We start from the raw sequence: 24,811 nt of genomic DNA on the forward strand, positions 1-24,811 counted from the left end.
TTCTTTTTCTCCAAATTAAATGCTATAAGCTTATGGGCCAAAATTTTCCAAATATCTGTATGGTTGCAAATATCGTGCTGACAATTTCACCGAGTAATAGTTTCGTTGAAAAGTGTTTCAGCCAGCTTACTGCGTTGTTGTCAGACCTGCGCCTTAGCATGAAGGCAGATACTATGGAAAACCTAATGGTTATTAAGTGTAATGATGCTTGCTGGACTGTAGAAGAGAAGGATGATATAATAGAACTTGCCCTTGAAAAATACATGTCTAAAAAGCGAAGAATTCTGAGAGTGGACAATGATATTAATGTAAATTTCAGTACAATTACTTCACCCGAGTATAAAAGAAAGAGGAAGACAAATCCAACAAACACAGAAACAGCATCAACAAGCACTGCCCCTGCCACAGAGTCTGAAAGTGCAGAGGACAATTCTGATTCTGATTCCTCTGGCACCAATGAATCTTATCTTTCAGATTCTGGTTCTGATTACACTAGTGCCATCCAAAGAATATTAGCCGAGACTAGTGAATCAGAAGCAGAATTTGAAGGATTTTGGAGTGTAGTGATGATTCAACCGTTACAACAAACTCGGATACAACGATTTATCTGATATAACAAATGTAGATAGTTTGCTGTAACGAGGTTTCACTGTATATAGAACCTATACCTATACAGAGCTGCCAACTGTTACTGATTTTCAGAATTTGATACTATTTTATAACGAGAAATACTGATTTGTTTGATTTGAACAGAAATATGAAAGGTGTTACTGGGGGTCTAACTGTTGATTACTGATAAAATGAACATTTTCTTTCATATGTCAATGAAACGTTACTGAAAAAAATTTCGATTTGTTACTTTTCAGAGGTTGGCAGCTCTGCCTATACTGTTTGGAATTGTATTTCTTGGATACCTGTATTATATATAGAATAAATAACGAGACGAGTAGTACTATATAGGTTAACTATTCATTTGATGCACGAGGCTTCATCAGGTGAATGACTCATTCACCTGATGAAGCTTCAGTACATAAGAAGCGAAATCTCCTGCATCATGAAAAGTAAACCTATATAGTACTACTCGTCTCGCTATTTATTCTAAACCCGGTAAAGCTACTCCTCGAATCTTCTCGAATGTAGTACATGATGATGATGGATACTCAAAAGAATTGTGTAGTAATGGAAATTTGTGTAAGAGCATTTATTAAAAGATGGATTTCATTCTAATTTAATGGCTTATGTGTTTTTTACATAGGATATTACGATAGATATAAAAACCACTCGCCTTGGACAAAATTTTCATTTTTAGGGGAGTGATTAAGCACTCCCCCGTGGTTTTTTTCCCGGCAAGGCCTGACACTACCTGGTGCGCTGATATTATTTCAGTGTTCGAATGAAAGGTTTTTTTTAACATAATAAACTTTATCAAAATGCCTTGTTTGTTTCATAGAATATGTTATAAAACTTCGACTTCATCATCAATTATTTCTTGCGACTTTTGAAGATCCTACTCCGTAAAGTCGAGGTCAATGAGTGATATAATGAGGGCTGAAATAGCTTGCAAAATAATTTACACAGGTTTTTACAGTAAAGAGAACAACCGTCTGACACTGCAATGGATGATTGTACATTGATCCAACCTTAAATTCCGCAAGTTCTAACTAGGGGTCCAGGGATACCATGCCCACTTGGGAAGTGGTTTCAAATGCTCAACAATCTAACAATCTAACAATAGAGCATGTCAGCAGCTACATTTTTGTAATTGATTGTGGTAACAAAATATGCTTCGTTACCAATTTAATATTGAAATATTAAGTTATTCTACTATTAAACGCCACTGGTGACCATATAAAAAACCCAATGTCCTTGAAACTCACCACAATCATTGAACATGTCATGAGCTACAACTTTGCAACTGCTCATGGTAACAAAATATGCCTAGGTAACAATATAATAAGGAAATACTAATAATAATACTTATTCTACTATTCAACGCCCCCTAGTGGCCATAAAACATTATCAACATAATAACGAAACCAAGCTTTGGGAGGGATATCTGTATACAAGTGCAAAATTTCAGTTTCATTATGCTCAAAAATAAGTTAGCTAGGATAGGAGGGAGGGGATTACCCATAGCAAATCCAATAATCAGAAATTACCTTTGAAATGAAAACGAATAACCCCAAAGTGCTGTGGCTACCCATGAGATACTAATGATCACCAATTTGATTTTAATAATTCTCGTATAATTTTTCCGTCCAACAGTATTACCTGACGTCACATAGTTGAGTCAGCTTTGATAAATTTCTATTCAAACGCATGTGACAACGGTGACCTTGGTTTCTCCCCCCAAAATAAACTTTTGTCCAAATACCTTTCCTCTCTGATCAAATCTAGTTTAATGTGCAATAGTGTGTGTCCTTCCTGTTTCATATATTTACTGCGATATGCCATACCTGTAGTCAATTCTTGAAAAAGGTATTTGAAAAAGGCTGAAAATTCGCGTTTTTAATAAATTTTAATAGTTTCAATCTGAAAAAAACTTTTTCAATCTTGTGATTGTGGGATTTATATTCTATTCATCTCTTGTGACTCATTGCGTAGTTTTACTGCATTAGCTTCAATCCTGTCAATAAGAAACATCCACAGACAGACAGACAGACTGACAGACAGACAGAGAGACAGACATCATGACGAAATGCATCAAAAACTATAGAGCTCATCCTCCTTACACCTAAAACTTAAGTACAAACAATACCCCTCGCGTCCTATAACCGAGGGGTAAAAATGTCGACATATGCCATTTCTACCTGAAAGTAGGTCATAATTTGGCCATCTTATATCATATAGAATTCCCCAAAACAAAAGGGTTCCTCTTCATGCTATCATACACATACCACCAAAATTTTATGAAATTATCTAAAACCGTTTTTGGAGTTATCGCCTACAGGGAGCGTTCACGTGGATGCGCCACTGCGAAAATCAATATATCTCCTGCAACCTCATCCAGGGGATATAATAATGTATAACTCCCCAGTGTGCATATCTATCTATCAAAATTCACAGGATATCTAATACTATAAATTACCTTTGTTACGCAATGTTATCAGTAGGCCTACATCTCCGAGTGACTTCCAGATTGGGTTGGTCTTGAATTGCATTGATGGGAAGATGGCGGATTAATTTGTTGGCAATTTATCATTCAATGAAATGTAGCATGTATCTGAGAAAAAGTCATTGAACTCGGAATTCATTTGATATAATAATCAACATTCTATTATTAAAATCCAATAAAAACCTTTTGATAAAATATTGTTTGTTGTTTTGGTGTAATGACACTGGAATTGCACTGGACATCAACATAGACTGGTTGCTTACCTTCAACCAGGTAAGAATCCCACAATAAATGCTGAATAAAATCAACTCATATTTATCACTTCCTTTGTTCGAAGTCATTTAGACCTGATGAGTAAGCCATTAATTAGGGTTTTCTGACCCACATACTACAATAGGAGCATACTGCCCATAAGAGCTATCAAATTTTTTCAGGATCAGATGATCACATTTACATAGTGGCGCAATTCACCACATCAAGTTTCGAATGCCAACAATGCAACATTTTATTTTCTACAATAATTCCCTTAATAAATGCATGGCATGGTGGTGCAGAAAACCTGTTATTGCAGCTATACTTAAAATTTATTTCATATTAGGAGGAATTTTCATAAATATTGCAAAGATTAAAGAACCAACTGCACTAGCATTCAAATTTTGAAAGTGGCTCTATTACCATTTAGCCCTCAGACCATACTATCAATATACCAAGCTTTGTTAAGATCGGATAAAGATTGTAGGACTAGTAGCGATCTAAAGATTTTACAAGTGCCACCTGTACAGCGCCTGCTAGAGGTCAAATTTGGAAAATGGCTCCATAACTTTTTGGCTCGTAGTATCTATATACCAAGTTTTGCCATGAACGGATAATAATTGTAGGACATATAGCAATTTACAGATTTTATAAGTGTGACCTGAACAGCATCCCCTAAAGGTCGAATTGCGAAAACGGCTCTACAAGTATTTAGCACTTAGCCCATATTAGCTTCATACCAAGTTCGGTCCAGGTCGGAAAAGAACTGTAGTACTAGAAGCAACCTGTAGCAAGAATTGACTGATGTATGAACCGACATCGACGGATAATCCTCTAACCCATTAGCAAAACATATAAAATTATATATACATACAACTTACTCAGCATTCAAAGCCTTACGTTTACTAGGTATTTCGAAGTCAATGTCATGGAATGATCGCTTGCGACTAGACGATGGAGTAGGAATCTTCCCTCGATTTTTAAACACATAATACGGTGTTATCTTGTAATCCTTACTCTCCATGTTCAAACCCATAACTGAAGAAATAATGCAGTGTTTAACATTAACATCCCAGGAAGTACACATAAAAAGCACATCATGTCACCTGTAATGCTTGAAAATCTAATAATACTTAAATCATAACCCCCTTCTTAATTTAGATGGCTTCCTCAATGCAGCCGTCAATGAATTGGCTTAACCCCCCCAGCTCATCCACTTAATTTCTATTTCAATTTAGATGGGTGGTCCATTCAACTGTGGTTCAAATTTCCCTTTACCTTTCCCGAGATATCCATTCGATCATCAATCTATATGACAATTCTGATGACTGCGGAACACTCAACTTTCACTCAACTACCTTAGTCTCTGCCTAAACGGGTACTGGTCTATTTGGGTAATATGTTCAAAAGAGTAAAATGAAAGTAACATTTCAGTTTGCTACATAGATTTTTATGCCAATTTAACACGGCTGAATGTTGAGACTACGGCCATTTGAGACACACATGCGATAATGTTGTGTTCGCATCCCAAGTTTTATGAAAAAATATTTCAGTTTGGGATTCGACTGTGTTTCGAATTTCATTATATGAAACTACCATCCACTCGAAAAAAGATCAAAATTCTTTCCCTGTGCATTCGTTAGAAAATCGATTTTCACATATTTTCATGCTGCCAGGACTCAACATCGAACGGACATCGATTGGATGAGCTGGGGTGGGTAAATCCATTTCATTGACGGCTGCATAAATGCAACCCTAATAAAATCCTGTTGCTATAGGTGTATCAATGGCAGAAGGATTTTGAAAATATCTCATGAAAATTCAAAATTTGCAAAACATGATTTTGGCAAACCTAGGTTACTGCCAGTCAGCCATCATGATTCAGATCTGACAGATGCCAATACTGCATAGTGTCTAGGGTAGATACATGTTTAACCAAAGCATCAAAATAAAACATCAAAACATCATATCTCAGTTCATATCTAACCAGGAAAAGTTAGCCCTGTTGTATTAGTTCCAAAAGAAAAATAGAATTGAAATGATGCGAAAAATCATTTAATATTATATTGATTAAAATATAAGTGAATTGTAATTGCGCCAATGATTTTTATAAATCTAAGGATCATTTTAAAGAATTGTTTCAATTCAAGGTTCCATCATGATACCAGGTGAGTATAGCTATAATAATCTCGACCATTAATTCATGTTTGTGTAACATTAGTGTGTACATCAGGCCATCCCAAATTAATAGTCTGTTTGCAGTAACACCAACTCAAGGTACCGGCAGGTAGAAATGTTTTTTGGCAAATAATGGGGCAAATGAATTTTTATCATCTTAACCTGAAAAACAATGTCACAAATCAGCGCTATGCATTGAAAATTTATCCAATAGACTAGATTTCAAGATTTGTAGAGTAGCTGTGTTAACCGAGTTTAGAATAAATAACGAGACGAGTAGTACTACAGGGTGTCCCATAAGTCATGCAACATTTATAAAACTCAATTTCTCCGAGCCTGATAGGGAAAGCTGTACCAAATTCCTACCACAGGTTAAACATAACATGTAGTTTTCAAATTTATATGACATTATATTTGATTACTTAATTCAAACTTTTTACAGAATGTTTTCGATGTGATTGCTCTGTATCAATTTTAGTCTATCAATGAAGTTGCCAATAACTAACTTGAGAGTTTCAAACTGAATGTCCCTTATCTCATTTTCCGTATTTCTCTTCAATTGGTCAATAGTTTTTGGTGCGTTGCAGTGCACCCAGTCTTTTAGGTGCCTCCAGAGAAAATAATCAAGTGGGCTCAGATCTAGAGTGTAGGTTGGCCAGTTCACAGGAGATCTCCAACAAAGTACTCTTACCATGCATCAAACTTAATGTAATCTCCGCAGCGTGAGGACTAGCTCCATCCTGTTAGAACCAATGTGATCGATACTCTGTTTGTCGTACTTTCTACTTACATAGTTCCCACAGTTACACGAATTAAAAATTCCCAAGTTTTTCCCAAATATTTCATAGGTGATTTTTCAATTTTCCCAAATGGAAATGAACAGATACCATCATCCTAAAGTCGACATTTTAGTGGTAAATGGTTGATAAAGGTGTTTTTCAAGGGAAATCGCTGAGAAAGTTGCCCTTGGCAAATGCAATACGTGAAATGTAATGAATTTCCCAAATATTTCCCTGATTTGAGAAAATTTTTTTCAAATTCCCAAATATTTCCAAACTGGGAATTAATATTTCAAAATTCCCAAGTTTTTCCCAATTTCCCTGTTTGTGCGGGAACCATGTACTTAATAATGGCATAAAGTATGAGGTGATCATGTGCAAAGGTTCTCCAATTGTGGTAACAGCTTTCCTATCATCATCCTCAAAAAAATATGGGCCAGTTTTTCCGTCCCGGTTCAATGCACACCATACAGTGGCTCAAGTCCATTATAGCATTAAATAGTTCCAATAGAGACTAATTACATCTGACTGGTATTTGAAATTAATCCGCCAATATTGGACTGATTCAAATCGTCAACTGCTTTATCGTCAACTGCTTTTACTCGTCGTCAATGTCTACAATCCTAAATGTCGGTGGTTGCTCGTCGACAATGTCTACAATCCTAAATGTTGGTCGTTTTTGCTCGTCGACGATGTCTACAATCCTAAATGCCGACCGATTTTACTCGTCAACAATGTCTACAATCCTGATTGTCAACCTATTTTACTCGTGGACAATGTCTATACCGTATTTTCCGGCCAATAAGCCGACTCGGCCAATAAGCCGAGGGCAGTTTTTTAGCCTAAAATACATGGATTTCATAAAGCTTCGCCCAATAAGCCGAGGCCCTTCATCAGAGATTTTAATTCACTGATTTGTCAATTAGTTCGTCTTAATTGACGATTTAAGAGGCTGACAGTAGCGCCCGCCGATGTGTGAGAGTGCTGTGTATACTATCATCGCCGAGTGACTGTGCTATATATAGACTCACTCAGCTGATTACTATACACACAGCTATACACGCAGTACGCGGCTCACTGCTGATTTGCATATATACTAATGTATGAACTGACACGTGGTAGTACGATGAACTCGAGCGTTATATAAATGTATACCATTGCCCCTGTGCGGTGATGGAACAATCAAAGTAAAAATAAAATAGTTCAAAATAGATTATAATTGGTAGTAAATAATGACCTCAAATAAATATCGACCACTTTTCTTGATTTTGACGATCATTGAGAGCATTAGAGTGGCATAGATCGGGAAGTGATTTTTTATGTCAGATCGTATCCGCCCAATAAGCCGATCACGATATTTTGGGTAAAAATCTGAGGCTAGAAAATCGGCTTATTGGCCGGAAAATACGGTAATCCTGATCATGGGGTGAAAGCTGTTTCAAGTATTCCCTTCTGTAGAGTCGCTGGGATTGTTGGGTGAAAACTGTTTCAAATATTCCCTCTGTAGAGGTGTCTGGGATTGTGGGGCAAAAACAGTTTCAAATATTCACCTCTGTAGAGTTGGCTGAGATCGTGGGGCGAAAACTGTTTCAAATATTCCCCGCTGTAGAGTTGGCTGAGATCGTGGGGTGTAAACTGTTTCAAATATTCCTCTCTGTAGTATTGGCTGGGATTGTAGGGCGTTAACTGTTTCAAATACTCCCTTCTTTAGAGTTGTCTAAGACTGTGGGGTGTAAACTGTTTCAAATATTCCCCTATGTCATCCATCCTATAGCCATCCAAGTGTTCAAAGTGAAAAAATTATATGCACCTTATAACATTACCCGCATTTACATAGTCACTAGAATGATTGGCAGCTTTATTGGAACACTACCACAGTGTTCTCCATTAGGGGTTTTAAAGGGGCGACCGGCCTTTAATTTTTATGTCTGCCCCTGTAAAAGTTGTGCGCCCCTATAAAAGATTAGCCGCCCCCGTAGCCAACATAGTGACATCAGTGACGATCTTCGGTTTGATATCACCAGCGATTATTCTCTCCTACACACAAGCAAACATTACCGGTATGTCAATAATTGTATAAATAGTCAGACAAACGCTTCATGTCATTAAAAAAACTCATTATGTACATACGTCGATAATTGTAGAAACGGCTCACATATGGAGTCACGCGGCACCGCTCAGGTAGGTCTATAAATATCCTGGGATTTCCCGGCATGTTGTAAATTTTAAAAAATCAATGCGCACTTAAGGTCACAACGAGTTACACTGCTGCATTAAACCGCTGACTTAACGAAACCAGTGGCCTCAATTTTTCAAGTCTCAATGCCCGTAGAAAAACTTTTATTATGATTATCAAAATATTTTTCAAACATTAGGTTACCAAATGGAAATAAATAAATGCTTGATGAGCTTTATTGACAAATCTAGTTATATGAATGGAAGAACATCGATCTATTTTATGCACGTAGGGCTACCTATCTCCTTCAGAAAAGTGCCCAAATCCTGGGAAAACGCATTTGAGCACCTACAAAAAGATCATTTTACCGGGGAGGGCCTCCCGACCCCCAGTTCCCGATAAGTGCTCACACCTTCGGCGCTCGTTTTCCGAGTACATACCGCCCCTACAAATTTTTCTACAATGGAGTTTTCTACCAGTTTCCTAGAAAACATTAACAAGGCCATGCAACGAGGCATGTTTTCACACGATGTACCAACAAATGTAGTGCATCAGCATCAGCAGTGGGTGGGTCGGAAGGCCGTTTTTTGGTAAAAAATAAAATTCATTTTTATGAATCCCAGAGAATTGTTTTCACTTGGTACCTTTGATGTCGGGTCGGTACAGTTACAGCAAACAGGCAATAATTTTGGGATGGCCTTATAGGGGAAATGAAATTGTCATTTACACCATACTGTGCAAATGACATCATCACCAAAGGGCAATCCAAGTGATTGAAAATCGACTTATTTTCAATACACACTTAGAACACACAATACACACAATAGAAATAAAATATTGGAGGATATATATACCCTTGATTATAAGTACTTGACTCTATATATGTGTGAAAGAGCTAAAATGGCAATGAACTGACAAATTGAACTCATCTAAGCAGCAATATTTCTCAATGAATATGAACTACCTACCAACACTCTCATTTTCTTTCTTTGATGTTCCAATGAATGCTGAAGTGTCATTGATCCAACCAATTGTAATAGGACCTGTAATAAAACAAACTAGGGACACCATTCCAACTTAGTGAAAATGTTCAACAATCTTAATTTTCAATGGCCCCTGATAAACATATAGAGCAACCAATGATCTTGAAACATACCACAATAATATAACATGCCATAAGCTATAAGTTTTTGATTGTAGTCAAGAAATATGTTTAATGGCCGCCTCGATTTTGAAGTAATCCAAGATAGCACATATGCTAACACTAGATGAAAAACAGAGGTGGCTGATGATGCACTCGATGACAATACAATACATCCTGTGCTTATATTCCTTTGAAATTAAGATGAGGAATCATAACACTTTTCGCTTGGGTAATGGTTGGTTTCTTTTCTAATATGAAAAGATACGTAACTAGTATTTTTACTGCTCAAACTTTTGAAGCACAAATCAATTGTATGGGCATAAATTTGTGCCATCCGCAGTGCACTGGCAATCGACAGACACCATTGAAGGATGGTGATGAGGGCCTTGTAACAACTGTGGCCACAAGCACTCACAAAATATACTCTAGCCTCAACCAATTAAAAGCTTTGAAGATAGAATCCATGCAATTAAAAGAATATATTGATTCAATTTTGACTAAAAGTGATTCGTAATCTTAGCCCTACTTTTATAGTTAGTAGGTCACCACAGGCCAATATGCGTTCACTAGGCCGAAGTTAGTGGCCAAGGCCGTACCGTCTTTATACAACCAACGGTGGACTTTCAGAACTATTAGAGATATATAGCCATAGCAGTGTGTCTAAGGGATTTTAATGATGAATTACAATTTTAGGGGTATTAAAAAATACTGGGGAGTATTTCAGTTCAGAATTTCTATGGAGAACCGAGTAGCATCAGGTTCCTTTTGAGACAAATAGGTGCTTTAAATAAGTTTTCAGGGATGAAAACAGGCATTTAAAAAACGCTGAAATAGTAGAAGTAAAAGTATTAGGCTAACTACTGCAAGCCAGCAGTCATGAGCACAGGTGTGAAGCCTCTAAAGGGGGGTATGGGGGACGTCCCCCAAGAATATTTTGAAATTTCAAGGAGTTTTTGGCACATCTGAGGCCCATTTTCCAATGACAAAATAAGACTGCTGCCGCGGTTGATCGTTCGTTGTCTATGCCTTGAGTAAATGAAAAGATATCCAAATCACTAGAACGTCACTAGAACATGTTCATACTTAAATGAAGAGGAGCCCTGATCTATAATTTTCCAATCTATCACTCAAGACAAGTGCATTGAGCCTGAATTAAAACAACGACTGCTTTTATTGAGCGCATATATATATATATATATATATATATATATATATTATATATATATATATATATATATATATATATATATATATATATATATATATATTATTGATCTGTACAGTGGGTCTAGAGAACATCAGTGTTCCGCAATGATGTTGTAAAAAAGATTTCGTAGCACCGATTTTATAAGACGCTTTTACGGTCTGTTCTTTAAGTATACTACAACCTAACTCTTTTCCCCAAGTCCCTAACCCCCCCATCATTTTCTCAACGGATCTACATCAATATCAAGAATGGTAAAAATGGACCTCCAACCGTGGAAATCCGCGTTTCCGAGGAAGATTTTCATCCCTGAGTTTTGTGGGTTATTTAAAGCATATTTGGCAAACTAGCAGCACCATAAAGATGCAATGGTAAACCAAAAATACAAACCATAAATAAGCTACAGGCCTAAGAACAATGGAGCCAAAAATGAATAGTGAATGCAATAGCCCTCTGTCACTTAGCCCCAAGTGGGCCTAAAAAACCTAGATGTGAGGAGTGAACAACTACATTTTACCCTCAACTCTCTACATGAGACTGTAAGCAGAATTCTGAAATAGTATGTAACTTACCATAAGGTGAGAATAATGCAAACAGATCGGTGGTCTTCCAATCACAAGGAAATGTAATATGATATACATTGTCTCTGCATGGGATTACTAGAATGAAATTTAATTTAACAACTAACAAATACATGTATAAGAGACGAATATAACAATTCACACTTTGAGTTGGTTGGGTGCTCCTTTAAAGATCAAGTTTAGCGCAAGATAGCTTTTAATATTGACGATAATGTTAAATAGATACACAATAATCCTTCTTGTGAAATTTTAGCTGTAATGAGTGACGGATTACTGAAACATTGACAAATGAAAAGTGTATCGTTAATTTTTTAAGATTTTCACATCAAGTATTTCATCTGGTACCCATGTAGATGGCTCTGATGATGACATAATAAGGCTACACGCTGAATTCTAGCTTCATACTGATATTCATGGTATTCACACACAAACAGGGAGATATGGCAGGAACGAATACCACAGATCAATTTTTATATTCTTCTTATAAATTTGAATGCGGAATAAATGTAAATTGGGTTTGATGTTATTTTATACAATGACGCATAATTGACTTGGATTTGATGTTCATATGCATAATAAAAATTGATTGAATGTGCAATTCAAGCACATGGCTTATTTGCATATCAAAGATTATCCATCGATCTGAGGAGCCATTTTTCCGAACCCTTGCACAATTTTCAAGGATGAATTTTCAGTAATGCATTTAAAAATTCCAAAACCCAAAAAACTAAAGATATCACAGGCAGACGTTCTTATTCCAAAATTTGAACATCAGTAATATTGCATGAATATTTGAATATTTGTCTGTCAGCAGTTTCCAATTAAGCATTAGTAGTTTTATATCATAAAATCAGTAGTTTCCTTTAGAGTATCAGTAGTATAAGAAAACAGAATTAATCAAGAAATTAAAATTGAATATTGTTTACATTTTAAATTTTTCATTGTTCCTCCGGTCAATGAGAACCAAAATCTGAGGATCGGAAGGATAAAAACCTCAAGTGTTCTTAATTAACAGACATTATGTTCAAAATTGGGCATTTAATTTAGCAATACCGATTTTTTCCCGGGAGTGACTCTACTAAGTAAAAGTATGGAAAAGGTAGCAGGTGCCACCACTATCAGGTGATTAGAGGTTGAATAGTGGGATTTTCCCCGAGGGTGAAAATATAGTCAGGAAAATAATCTTTTAAAAAGAAAATACAAAAACAATTTCATTTCTATTTTTATTTCGCCTTCCGACATTAAACCTACCTTCAAACTAAAAAAGCCTGGCCTGTTAACTAAAAATGAGTCTTTACCCCAGGTTTTACCGGCTGAAGAAATATTTATCGGAGTGTTTATCCATGTTCGCGATGTTTATTCATACTTGTCTACTACTTAGTTTTTTTTTAGGTCACGATAAAATATTCATTGAAAGTTTATCTATTTCAAAAACTATTCATTCAAACAATGCATGAAAATGTAATCATAACACGCGCGCCAATGTGAGCATTGGTATGCTGTCACGAGTGACTGTGCGAAGAGAGTGTTATATTGATCACACACAGCAGCAGCAATGCAGTGAGAAAATAGATTGACGCACGTGTAAGCCACTGCCATAATCAATACTCTGACCCGATTTACAAGCAGTAGAAGTAAACGAACCCGTACTCCCTTTTTTGAAAGTTCATAACCGTATTCACAGATGTGATGGTATACTATAGCCGAATTTTCATAAAGGAAGATAAAACAAATCCGTATTTTGAAAAGAATGGACGAAAAATTAGTTTTTACGGAGCATCTGTCCTTCTGTATTTAGCTATTAAAATCCGTAGCAAATACCGAAATCCCGTAGAGGTAAGCAGGACTGCACAGGAATCCATCCGACATATAATTTAAAATCTTGAAAAAGAACCCGGTAATAAAACAGTAGACGATACTGCGGGTTCAGATGAACACCTGCTGATTTCAGCTAAGCCAAAAAGGAGGCTTTGCTTTCTGATTGGCTTTTTAAAATTGATATTTTTGTGTACAACCTTTGCAAAAAAACCTCCTGAAGTTTAACGAGGCCCTTGTCAATCAAAATTCTGCTTCCTATTAATTTGAGAATGGATAACATTTGGATGCATGATTTGTATGAATATATGCTCAGTTGCAAAGTGAAAGACTTTAATCTGGAAATTATGTCATTTAAATTCGCTTCATTTGTATAGTAATAGGCTCTGCCTACGGCTTAGTAGTCATATTAACTTAAGCTACCATGCTACTGCGCCAATTAGAGGTAAAAAATCTTGATTATATTTAAATGATTAGTTATGATGAAAACAATGATAATACCAATGCTGAATCATGAATTCAGTTGGCATCCAGTTAGAAATAAACCAATAAAACTTATACTGATAATGTGTGTACGAAAGTGCACGTTGTTTTCACCATATAGCCTGTATGACATCGCGCAAATAGACATTGGCATTCAGAACATTTGCGCATACTGATACATGCGTTATTAAACTATTGAATAAGACCATAATAAGAATTTCGTTGAATGGGCTACATTTGATCATTAAAGGCCAAGTGCTGTAAATAACCGGATGGTAACCACTTGAGATGGGCTGTCCAACTAGCTACAGTATCTTGATAATAATGTTTACACTCTGTATGGGTGGCTCACAACAAGTAACTGTAGATAGCACAGCGTTTAACTGACAAATTCATAAAAATGTTTGTATCAAGTTGGAAATGATTTTAAATGGTCTAGTCTTTATATTGGGGACAACATTCTGAAGCTTGTGATCATTTTCTGTAAGAAAATGGGTTTCACTGCTCAATGGGTTCAAAGATACCGCCATGTCTCACTTTCATTGGGCTTTCATACTGCCAATGGGCATTTAACTCCCTATGCTAATTCAATTGGTCAATACTGAATTCAAACAAATTACTTTCTTAACGCTTGATGTTGGTATGCAGTAAGTATCTACGCCCTGCCTTCATCCAATTCAATCATTCTACCAGTTTTCATCTGGAGGTATGTCAATGTATTTTCAAAATACGAAATCGCCTGCTACTTTTTAAAGATAGGAATTCAGATTGGTGTTCCACCTATGGTACAACGTCTTGAACAGTAAGTTTACAAACCTTGAGATGAATTTAGAATTTTTCTAATTGGAAAATCTAGCACAAAATGGAAACTTTCAAATATATACAAATAAATTTTGTATGCTATTTATCTACGAGATGTCTGACATTTCTCGTGGTTCTCACTTGTTAGCAGTGCTTTGGTAACTGCTGATTTTATAGCCCCTGTATCAATGACAATGATATACAAAGCTAGTGGGGTATGCATACTGCAATACACCCCAACCAGTTCATACTGAGTGATATAGATGGGGATCAATTCTTTGATAAATTTATCCTCTGATAAACAAAATGCTGAGTTATCTACATGTGATGTGATGCAGATTTAGATATATACATTTTGAGACTTTTAAACATAATGCTTATAAACGTTTTAGAGATTACTACATATCATTCTGTTTTCTGAATAGTATTATCGCGGAGCATAAGTTCTATTTGTGTTGAACTGTATAATATAATATGTATATATAATAAGTGAAAAGGATCAGTACTGAAATCTGCAGGACATTGTCTTAGCATTGATATCTGGTTCTCTGTCAATACCATAACATGTGAAGACATAACTCCCGCGGCAACAAGAGATATATACTCGATGTGATATATACTCTATCGTGATTGAGTCACTAGTGAAAGGACAATGCAAATTGTACTTACAATCTGGTCCAGCTAAATTCATGTAGGGTATATCAGCAACTCTCATCATGTTGATTCTATAAAATAAAAAGAATTTAAAAACTAGAGGTCCATGGACCTTGAGACTTCGTCGAGATAATCAGAAGTTCCAGTTTCGGAAAAGGAACAAGTCCTGCCTCGCCGGGCAGGCTGGATCAATGCATCTAAACGTATCAATTACAATTACATGTATAGCAAATATACATGTAACCGCTTGTGCTGAAAGGGATCATTCATTTATTACGTACGCATAGAATTTGACGTTTACAACACTCCCTCCCCCCTGTACGCGAAGTCGGCCATTTTTTTCATATACATTAAGCATTACAGTACGCAATTGCACTAAACCCCTCCCCTAATGCGTACGTAATAAATGAATGATCCCAAATGTAATTTAGAACTGTCCTTATTTTAAAATTTGCTTGTTTTCTGGGCTTATTTTCTCAATCCGCATGAGCTGAAACTTTTCCCTGGTAATTCCTTTTGAGGTTTATATTTGATGCTCTATACAACCATTCCAGTTTCAAACTGCACATCATTGAATACCCCTTAGAAGCTGACGAATAACAGTCACAGCAAAAACTACACGGAGAAAGCAAAAAATGGTTGTCCAACTTAATCAAACTTTATTGGAAATATTTTCAAAAACATTGCAAGTGCTGAAATATCTAAAATGTCAATGAAACACAAACATTACAGAAAGACCTGATTACAACATATTATTTGTGTAAAAATTGATCAACAGTTGCAGCCTCTAGGCTGTTTTCCCCTGATGGCCATAATTTGAATTGGTCAAAAATTGCGGCCTCAAGGGTGTTAAGGTTGTTTTTCAGTTCGGCCCCCTGGTAGCCATAATTTGAATCGAATTGACCCAATTGATGTTGCTTAATTACTCATTGATTCTTTATAATAGGTTTATGCAATAGACAATAGATCCTTCTACCACTCTGGCCAGTTTCAAAGCTCTAAAACAATCTGGCATTGAGATATAACAGAAAATACACACAGTTTCCTCAAAATTCAACGCATTTCTAAATACGCTATTTCTCAGCTGTCCCTTTAACAACGTTGCAGCGCGCACCTGCTGATTTAGCCGACACTGAACAGTAAGCTATGTAAACAACGAAATGAGGTCAAAAATCATGTAACAAAATCACAAATTGCACGTAAACTAACCATTTTTGAACAGAACGGTTGAAGATGAGTGTGCAGATCAAAAGAATATTTTGAAATTTAAAAAAAGTATCAGTTACGATGTTAGTTAGTGATGATTGTGACGAACAAAGTTACGAATCGGCCATCTTGAATCTGACCGGGCCAGTTCTCGGGCAGATAGATACATGTTTAAACCAAAGATAAACACAATCCATTAAGGCATCTTCAAAACTTCCCAAAATAACTGGGCTCCGTGTAGGATAGATGGACATACGGATGATAGATGAAAAGTGAACGCAATAGCCGGGTAGGACTTAAGTCCAACGTGGGCTAACAATAGGCCCATGAAGCTTCGGTTATCATGTTATGCATTGATATTTGTATAACCAGGTGACATCATCATTTTCGGGAAATCTTTTTTTGCATTTTGAAGAACAGTAACCAAACTTTTCAAGACAGTATTCTTTATCGTATAGGACTGGAGTGACATTTTAATGAGACATAACTGATTTTTACTAGCATGTATTTGCCTTTCCTTGTAGAAGGGCACTGGTAAGAGTTTATTATTTCAACCAAGACGGCAGACAAAAAAATAAGGTCACAAGCAATTGATTTGTTATTTCTTTAAAAAAGTGGTATAACTTTATTGAAAATCTTTTCAAAAACACCAGTCTTGCAGTGGTCCAGACCAGCAGAAACCACTTAAGGGTCTAGTATAACTAGAAACTTGAAATTCGAGTAACCACCATTCAAAAATCTTTCTGACACAAACTGAAAAAATGTACAAAATAATTTCAGGCATAATCGAAACACAAATGGGCTACAATCTGTTTCATACACTTTTGCAGCTTTTCACACCAGGAAATCTAAGGTAGGCATATGGAAAACCCATGATCATGACCTTTTAGCACTATAAGAAGGCGTTATGAGAAACGCTCATTTATTCATGGGGAATCACAGACAAAATTGCTTCTTGTGACCTTGACATTGAACCTAAAGGACCCAAAATCTAATCATTTACTAACCTTGTGTAGTGCAACACAATCATTGAATTTCAGGAAGATCTGTCAGAGTTCAGGTGCGAGGGCACCTGACTGTGGGGTCATGAAAAAAAAACACGAAATTCTTAATATGGACTTTCCTCAATTTACATGAGAGTATGTTAAATCCAGGGAGAAACAGATAATAGGATGGTTATATCAAAGCTGTGGGTAGTTGGGTGTTGAATTATTATTATTATAGTATTTCAAGTGCCAGAATCCACTTAAATGATCAATGACACTATATTACTGAAGAAATCTAATGTGGTGAAAACAAATGTGTTTTGAGGCTTCTCTTGAAGACAGAGATACTCGAAGCCGCTCTTACATGGCGGGGAAGGTTGTTCCACAAACGTGGAGCAGCGACTGAGAAGGCTGTGTCTCCAAGAGAAGCTAATCTTGAACGGGGTTGAGTAAGCAAAAGATCATCTACTGAACGTAACATTCTAGTTGGGGAGTAAGGTGTTAAAAGGTCTTGCAGATATTTTGGAGCCAGTCCATAGAAACATTTGTAAGCCAACAATAGGATCTTGAAGTTAATACGCTCTTTGAATGGGAGCCAGTGCAGCTGTTTGAGAATAGGAGAAATGTGTTCGTATTTTGAAGTGCCAGTTACTAGTCTGGCTGAAGAGTTCTGAACTTTTTGTAATTTAGCAATAATGAAATTTGGGAGTCCAATGAGTAAGGCATTTAGACCATCTAACCTGGAAGTGACAAGTGAATTAACCAGAGTTGCTGTAGCATCAGAAGTAAGATATCTTCGGATATTCCAATGTTATGCAGGTGGAAGTAGCAAGATTTGCAGATAGCATTAACATGATGTTAAAGTGAGAGATGTTGGTCAAAATATGCGCCTATATTCTTAGCCAATGGCACCGTTGATATTGAATAATCACCGATCAATATCGTGTTCTCAGCAAGATTGTGCTGCTTTAAATGAATCATCATAAATTCGGTTTTTTCATCATTTAATTTCAAGAAATTGATAGCCATCCAACGTCGAATTTCATTGATACAGGCCTCGAGTCTCTGCAAACCATCATCTACCTCTAACGGATGGAATGCTATGTAAAGCTGGGTGTCATCAGCAAAGAAATGGAACTCAATTTTGTGCTTTCTTATGATGTCACCCAGAAGACCAACATATATACTAAACAGCAGGGGGCCCAAGAGTGACCCCTGTGGCACGCCTGTTAAGAGAGGACATGGGTCGACCAATTTTCCCCTGACTGATATGCGCTGACCCCAAGTCATTGATTAAGCTGATGCAACATGACGCTATGATTGACGGTGTCGAACGCAGCTGACAGGTCAAGGAGAACAAGGCAAGCTGCTTTTTTGTTATCGAGAGCAATTAAAAGATCATTCATTACTTTGGTCAGTGCTGTTTCAGTTGAATGATTTGCTCTATAAGCAGACTGCAATGTTTCGTAAAGATTGTTCTCAAACATATGGTCGCGAATCCTTTTGTCAACAACACGTTCCAGAACTTTGGAGAGAAAGGGTAAGTTTGAAACAGGTCTATAGTTTATGAGGTCCTGCTGATCCAAAGTATGTTTTTTCAAGAGAGGGGTTACAACAGCCTTTTTAAAATTCGCTAGGCACAATGCTTGAATGGGAAGTTCGATCATAGTTAGTGTAGTTAATACGTCCAGAGAGAGGCAACATGTGAAATGAGGTAATAAAAAGTTCAGTTTTATTTCCAAACCACATTTTCCAATGCATTTCATTGAAAGAATTGCATGATTTAGATTTCATCTATTATTTTCGATCACTCATCATCGTGTACAAGATACTAATTTTCCATTTCAAGCACGGCGGGCGGCCAATCGCATGTGCGATCATTTGAAGTCTTTTCGACTATTTCTTTAATTAAATCCTCCAAAAGTTTGAGTTAAATATATGAATGCCATACATGAGAAAAAATCAATATTTCAAAATTTTTCATATGTTCGAAGATCTATCTTATGCTGATAAACACATTGAAACACTAGATACACGAATGAACTAGGGGTCCAGGGACACCATGCCCACTTGGGAAGTGGTTTCAAATGCTCAACAATCTAACAATTTCAACATTCAACACCCCCTGGTGACCATTTACAAAAACCAATGACCTTGAAACTCACCACAATCATAGAACCTGTCAGCAGCTACGATTTTGTAATTGATTGTGATAACAAAATATGCCTCGTTACCAATTTAATATGGAAATACTAAGTCATTCTACTATTCAACGCCCCCTGGTGACCATATTCAAAACCCCATGACCTCGAAACTCACCACAATCATAGAACATGTCATGAACTACAACTTTGCAATTGATCATGGTAACAAAATATGCCTAGGTACCAATATAATAAGGAAATACTAAGTTATTCTACTATTCAACGCCCCCTGGTGACCATATAGATAAACTTATGTCCTTAAAACTCGCAACAATGATAGCTGATGTCATGAGCTACAACTTTGCAATTGATTGTGGTTACAAAATATGAATAGGTACAAATATAATAAAGAAATGCGAAGATATTGTATTATTCAACGCCCCTGGTGGCCATATACAAAATCCAATTACCATGAAACTCACCACAATCATAGAACACGTTATGAGCTACAACTTTCTAAATGATTGTGGTAGCAAAATATGCTTAGGTATCAATATTATGTGGAAAAACTTTTTCCCACTTACGAATGAGTACTGGTGACACCAAGATGGCCGCCAATTGCGTCATAATTGGCTGATGAAAAATACCTGTCTCAGGTATAAAACATCCCTTTCCAAAGAGTACCCATCACAAATTGCAAAGAGAAATGATAAACCAGTAGGAAGCTACAGGACTCAGAATTTGGGCCAAAATTAACATTTTTGGGCACTAAAAAGGCCATAGGATGGGCATCTTCAGTCCGATCGACCCAATTTTTGTTATGTTGATGGGCCCTGGGGGGATTCACATATATCCGAAAGATCAAGGTAATTGATCAAAGCGTCTTCAAAATTTCCTTCAAAAAGTTCAAAAATGTGTTAAAAATGCTGATTTTGGCGAACAACAATGGCTGCCAGTCGGCCATCTTGATTCTGACAGGAGCAGTTTTTGGGCTGAAGATGTGTCTAGGGTAGATACATGTGTAACCCAAATATCAAGACGTTACCTTGAAGCGTCTTCAAAACTTCCCAAAATAACTGGATTCCGTCTACGGACGGACGGACGAACGGACGGACGACGGACGAAAAGTGAACGCAATAGCCCGCTGGGACTAAAGTCCCAAGTGGGCTAAAAATGCGAAAACGGTGTCAGAAATTGATTTAATCATGTAGATGTAAAATCGTAAAAAAGGTGCCCAGGTTGATGGGTTCCAGTAGAATATTTGACACTGTTTTGTTTTGAGAGCCACAAATGCTGATACAGGAAACTCTTGTGAAAAATCGCGTCTCAGGCAACCATCACGGCCAAACATACTGGTCGTAAACACGTTTATTGGCACTTTAGAGCGGATAAATTATGAATATGTACCAAAAAAATATGCATGATATTTGGAATTTATTGCCAGTTTCAATGTTGCGCCATTCAAACGAGATTTTCAATAACACAAAAGTAACATGTGGTAAATCACCTACCACCACTAATTATCGTTCTAAAACCAAACATTCCGCACTAACTACAAATTAGTGAAATAATTTAAGCAGCGGCCATAATTTTAACTTCAGTTGAACATCATTATCTTTCAATTTAGAATGCTGTAATGTTGTTGTAAACGGCCATTAAGGCTTCATGTTTCGTCTGCAATTTACTGCAAATACTTATGTAACTATGCAAATGTATATGTTTTTGGCCGCAGTACCCTCAATCGGGACGGTTCATGACTAGCTTCACTGCGACATTATCATTTATCAACATCGCCATATCACATCACCTAGTTATATTGTGCCTTGAAACCCTAACAGCTGATATAATTGAAATTCATGCACTATTTCTAACATTGAAAATTCATAAGGTGGCCATGTTTGTTTCCGCGGCTTCGCGTAAATCCCGCACGGTGGCGCAACCACGTGGAGTGGGGCCAATACGTCCAGCATCAAAATTAAACACTGGTACATTAGAGATTACGCAAAACAAATGAAAAAGTGTAAAAACTCTATTGATTTGAATTCAAGTGATGGGAGAAAACTGACTTTTTACAGATAATTACATCGAAAAATATCATGGAAAATATCAAGAAAAATTTTTTTTTTTCAAATTATGAATTGAACGCATACCGATATGAAGTTTTAGGCAGAATTCCAGAGAATGCGTGCTTCAAGTTATCAAAAAAGCCTAAGATTCCACCCTGATTCAATCAAGAAGTTTTTATGATGATTCATCATGAATATACATGGTACTGGGTTTTCCCACTAACTCAGACACTCTCCACTGTGTACGAAGTTTGTTACTAGTAGACAATTTATTTTCGTCATAAAATTCATGGCCGCCTGCGATGAACCCTTGCAGTTGAATCATTTGCAGTTTCCAAGAAAACTAGGCCACAAACGAGGCGCACTTTTCATATACATGCAGAGATCAATACACCACATTCCAGCCAGTACATGTGTCACACACGTGTGTAAGGCATGAATATACGTTAAAAGGGCTTGTGTTCTTCCAAAACAAAATGAAGTTCCAACAACAAATAAATAACAAAATTAAATATAGCTGCAAGCAGCGATAACAGGTTTCTGTCTTTCTGGATAGAATGTCGTTCAGGGATGCGAGCAAAGATTTCACCCGAAATCAGTTCGTTACATTCCGTTTTTTTGAAAGAATGCCACCTAGGGGTCAACTCACAACATGGATATGTTGACCCACATGTGCTATTACGCGCAAAGTACTAATGTGCCGGGTTTTGGGGGGAGAAACATCGAGAAGAACGAAGCTATGGTGTTTTTACCATTTCCTAGTGACAGTTTAAGCGCATATTCGGTTATTATTAGTTCCGAAAAAAAGTCGACTAGATAAGAAAACTGAATTTGGCCCAAAGCACAAATTTGGCCTATAGGGTAAACTATGCAGGAGGGAAGGCCTTATAGTGTTACTATTTAGTAGAGGAGTGACAAGTCAGTCTGACAAGTCAAGCGATCAGATGGGGACTACAATTCACATATGAAATTGACGTCCAATAACCATTATAAAAACATAATCACGAACGGTACCATCACTCACCATTACTGACTGTCACATGGTCTCTGGCTAGCAATCATTCTTTATCGGTGCAGTGGGTAGGTATTTTCAACTGACTTTGTTCTTCTATGACATTACCACCACCTCCAATTTGTAATGTATGTGATGTATTAACTGACTTTAGACCGTTTAATATCTACGATAACAAGGTATCACCGATGATGACATTTTCTGACGCTAACTAGTATAATCCCCTTTTGGACCGGACCAATTCAATTCAATTAAGAAAACGCGTACCGGTACAGTAAATAAATAAACCGCTGTTGATTTTTCGAAGTATTGATATCCACGAACAAAACTATACTATTATAGAATGTTTAAAAGGAACTGCTTTTAATAACAGTATGAATAAACTTCACAAACAAGGAAGTACATTTTTAACTTGTGAATGGTCGAACCCCAGTTATTCACAGCAACCTGTGATTTGGATATTCTCGGAGCTTTCCTTCATTATTTATTTATGAAATGCGTCACAAACTTTCAGATTCGCGCCAGTATGCGCGCCATGATTGATGATTGCTATTTCCACCGGTGTTATCTTTAAAGGCCGAGGAGCAGTATAAAAGCCCAATCAATGTCATAGATGGCAGTACCCATGAAGCAATAGTGCACTGGAGAGCTCCAACCGTTGAAACTGGAATTCTCCTATTTTCTCTGTCAGTTATCCTATTTGGATCCTCCATTTTGTCAGACATATGTATTAATGTGTAATATATTCATTTCTGCAGTCAAAAATGTGTTTTAGGCCCTCCTTTTCGAGAAATTAAGCTTTTTAGTTGGCATTTCCTTCAAAATTTGAATCTTTGAATGACATAGAGGGAGGAATTATCCAGTGAATTATTGTAGCTCACAGAGCACAGTAACAGTAATATGATACCTATAGTCATCAGTATACATAAACAAAACATAGCCTCATTCATAGTACCAAAATTTGGCAACATCAAAACTTTTTCTATGGTCAATGGATCAGTCTGAAATTTCGTACACTTGTTTAGCTATCTACCATCGATGTTGCGTCCAAATTTCATCGAAATCGGATAAAAATAAATGATTTTCAAAAAATTTGAGATGTCTCTATAATCTTTAATCTTGGCCCTATCTCTACAAAAAAAATGAGCGCTAGCATCAGATTTTCATTCCCACTATGACTAGATTATTTAAAATTAGTTTAGAACTTGATATGAAAACTTTTATGAATTTGTCAAATTCAACTGTGTGTGACCTGCTTTTCTGTTGTGAGCCAACCTCGCTCACTCTAAACATTATAATCAAGATACTGTATAAGTAGGACAGCCGATCTCAAGTGTTTGCCACCCGGTTATCTAGCATCCATACTCCTCGGCCTTTAAGTAACTTCAAGTTTAAAATAGGAAGCACAGTACATCCATAGAAACTACGCGCAGCAAGAGACTGTTATATTATTATCAGAGTTTAACATTTCGTTTCAAAGTTGTTAGTAGTCAAATCTAATAGAAGATGATTTTTTGTGACGAAACTCAGTGGAAAATATGTTAAAATAATAATCAGCAGGAATCCAATAGGGTTTCTGCCGAGGCAGCAGAAACCCTAGTAAATAAGCAACATATTCCGAAGAAATTCAATAGAATGCAATAAAAATTCCTCCCAACAACCCAAGAACTCAGCCAGGATTGTTTGAAGGGAGGGCTTTGCCGGCAACCAGCAAAAAGGCCATCCATCGGACGGGTATTCAGCTAGTATGTTTTAGCCTAAAACTAGATTGAGGCAAACACCCCCAAACTGAAATTCACTGTCACATATGAAGGTGCAGGATTTCTGATCAATGCAATGGAAACATTGTGGCAGCAACTATTTCTATAAGAATTATTCTAACAAAGATTAAAAGAACGATTGAATAAATCTCTAAACTGTGCAAAGGTTTAGGTATCATCTGTTCCAAGCATTAATGCTCTAACCTGATCAATAATATTACTTGGTTCCAAAAGACAAGGATGCTCCAATAAAATTCAGTAACTGGTTTATTGACACACTTAACTTAACAACTGTTTTGTTGGCAAAAATAAACCAACAAACTGAGTCGTTGCCTTTTTAGATCAGTTCTTGTATCGTAGGGCCTGCCTGGTCAGTGGATAAAGAACTAGGCCTATTGAAATATATAACACGGCTCTCAGAAGTAAGCGAAGCGGCAGACAGATAGAGGTAGGCC

At 36.7% G+C, this 24,811-nt stretch overlaps 1 protein-coding gene across 8 annotated transcripts in view; it reads right to left on the minus strand.

The window, feature by feature from the left end:
• The window catches only part of LOC141903160 (poly(A)-specific ribonuclease PARN-like), a 139,182-nt gene that overhangs the window by 45,293 nt on the left and 69,078 nt on the right, over window positions 1–24,811 (minus strand). For 4 of the 8 annotated variants that reach the window (XR_012619054.1, XM_074791169.1, XM_074791168.1 and 1 more), the window contains exons 16-19: window positions 15,198–15,253; window positions 11,421–11,507; window positions 9,469–9,543; window positions 4,249–4,405 (exon numbers count right to left, since the gene is read on the minus strand). Coding sequence is in view for 5 of the 8 variants with exons in the window: in XM_074791169.1 (XP_074647270.1) it covers window positions 4,249–4,405; window positions 9,469–9,543; window positions 11,421–11,507; window positions 15,198–15,253 (375 nt within the window). In the remaining 3 variants the exon portion in view is untranslated. The remainder of the gene's footprint in view (window positions 1–4,248; window positions 4,406–9,468; window positions 9,544–11,420; window positions 11,508–15,197; window positions 15,254–24,811) is intronic. The other 4 variants (XR_012619053.1, XR_012619052.1, XM_074791170.1 and 1 more) reach the window with 1 other exon arrangement.

The sequence above is a fragment of the Tubulanus polymorphus genome, chromosome 4, assembly GCF_964204645.1.
Source record: "Tubulanus polymorphus chromosome 4, tnTubPoly1.2, whole genome shotgun sequence".
In the NCBI taxonomy this organism is placed as follows: Eukaryota; Metazoa; Nemertea; class Palaeonemertea; order Tubulaniformes; family Tubulanidae; genus Tubulanus; species Tubulanus polymorphus.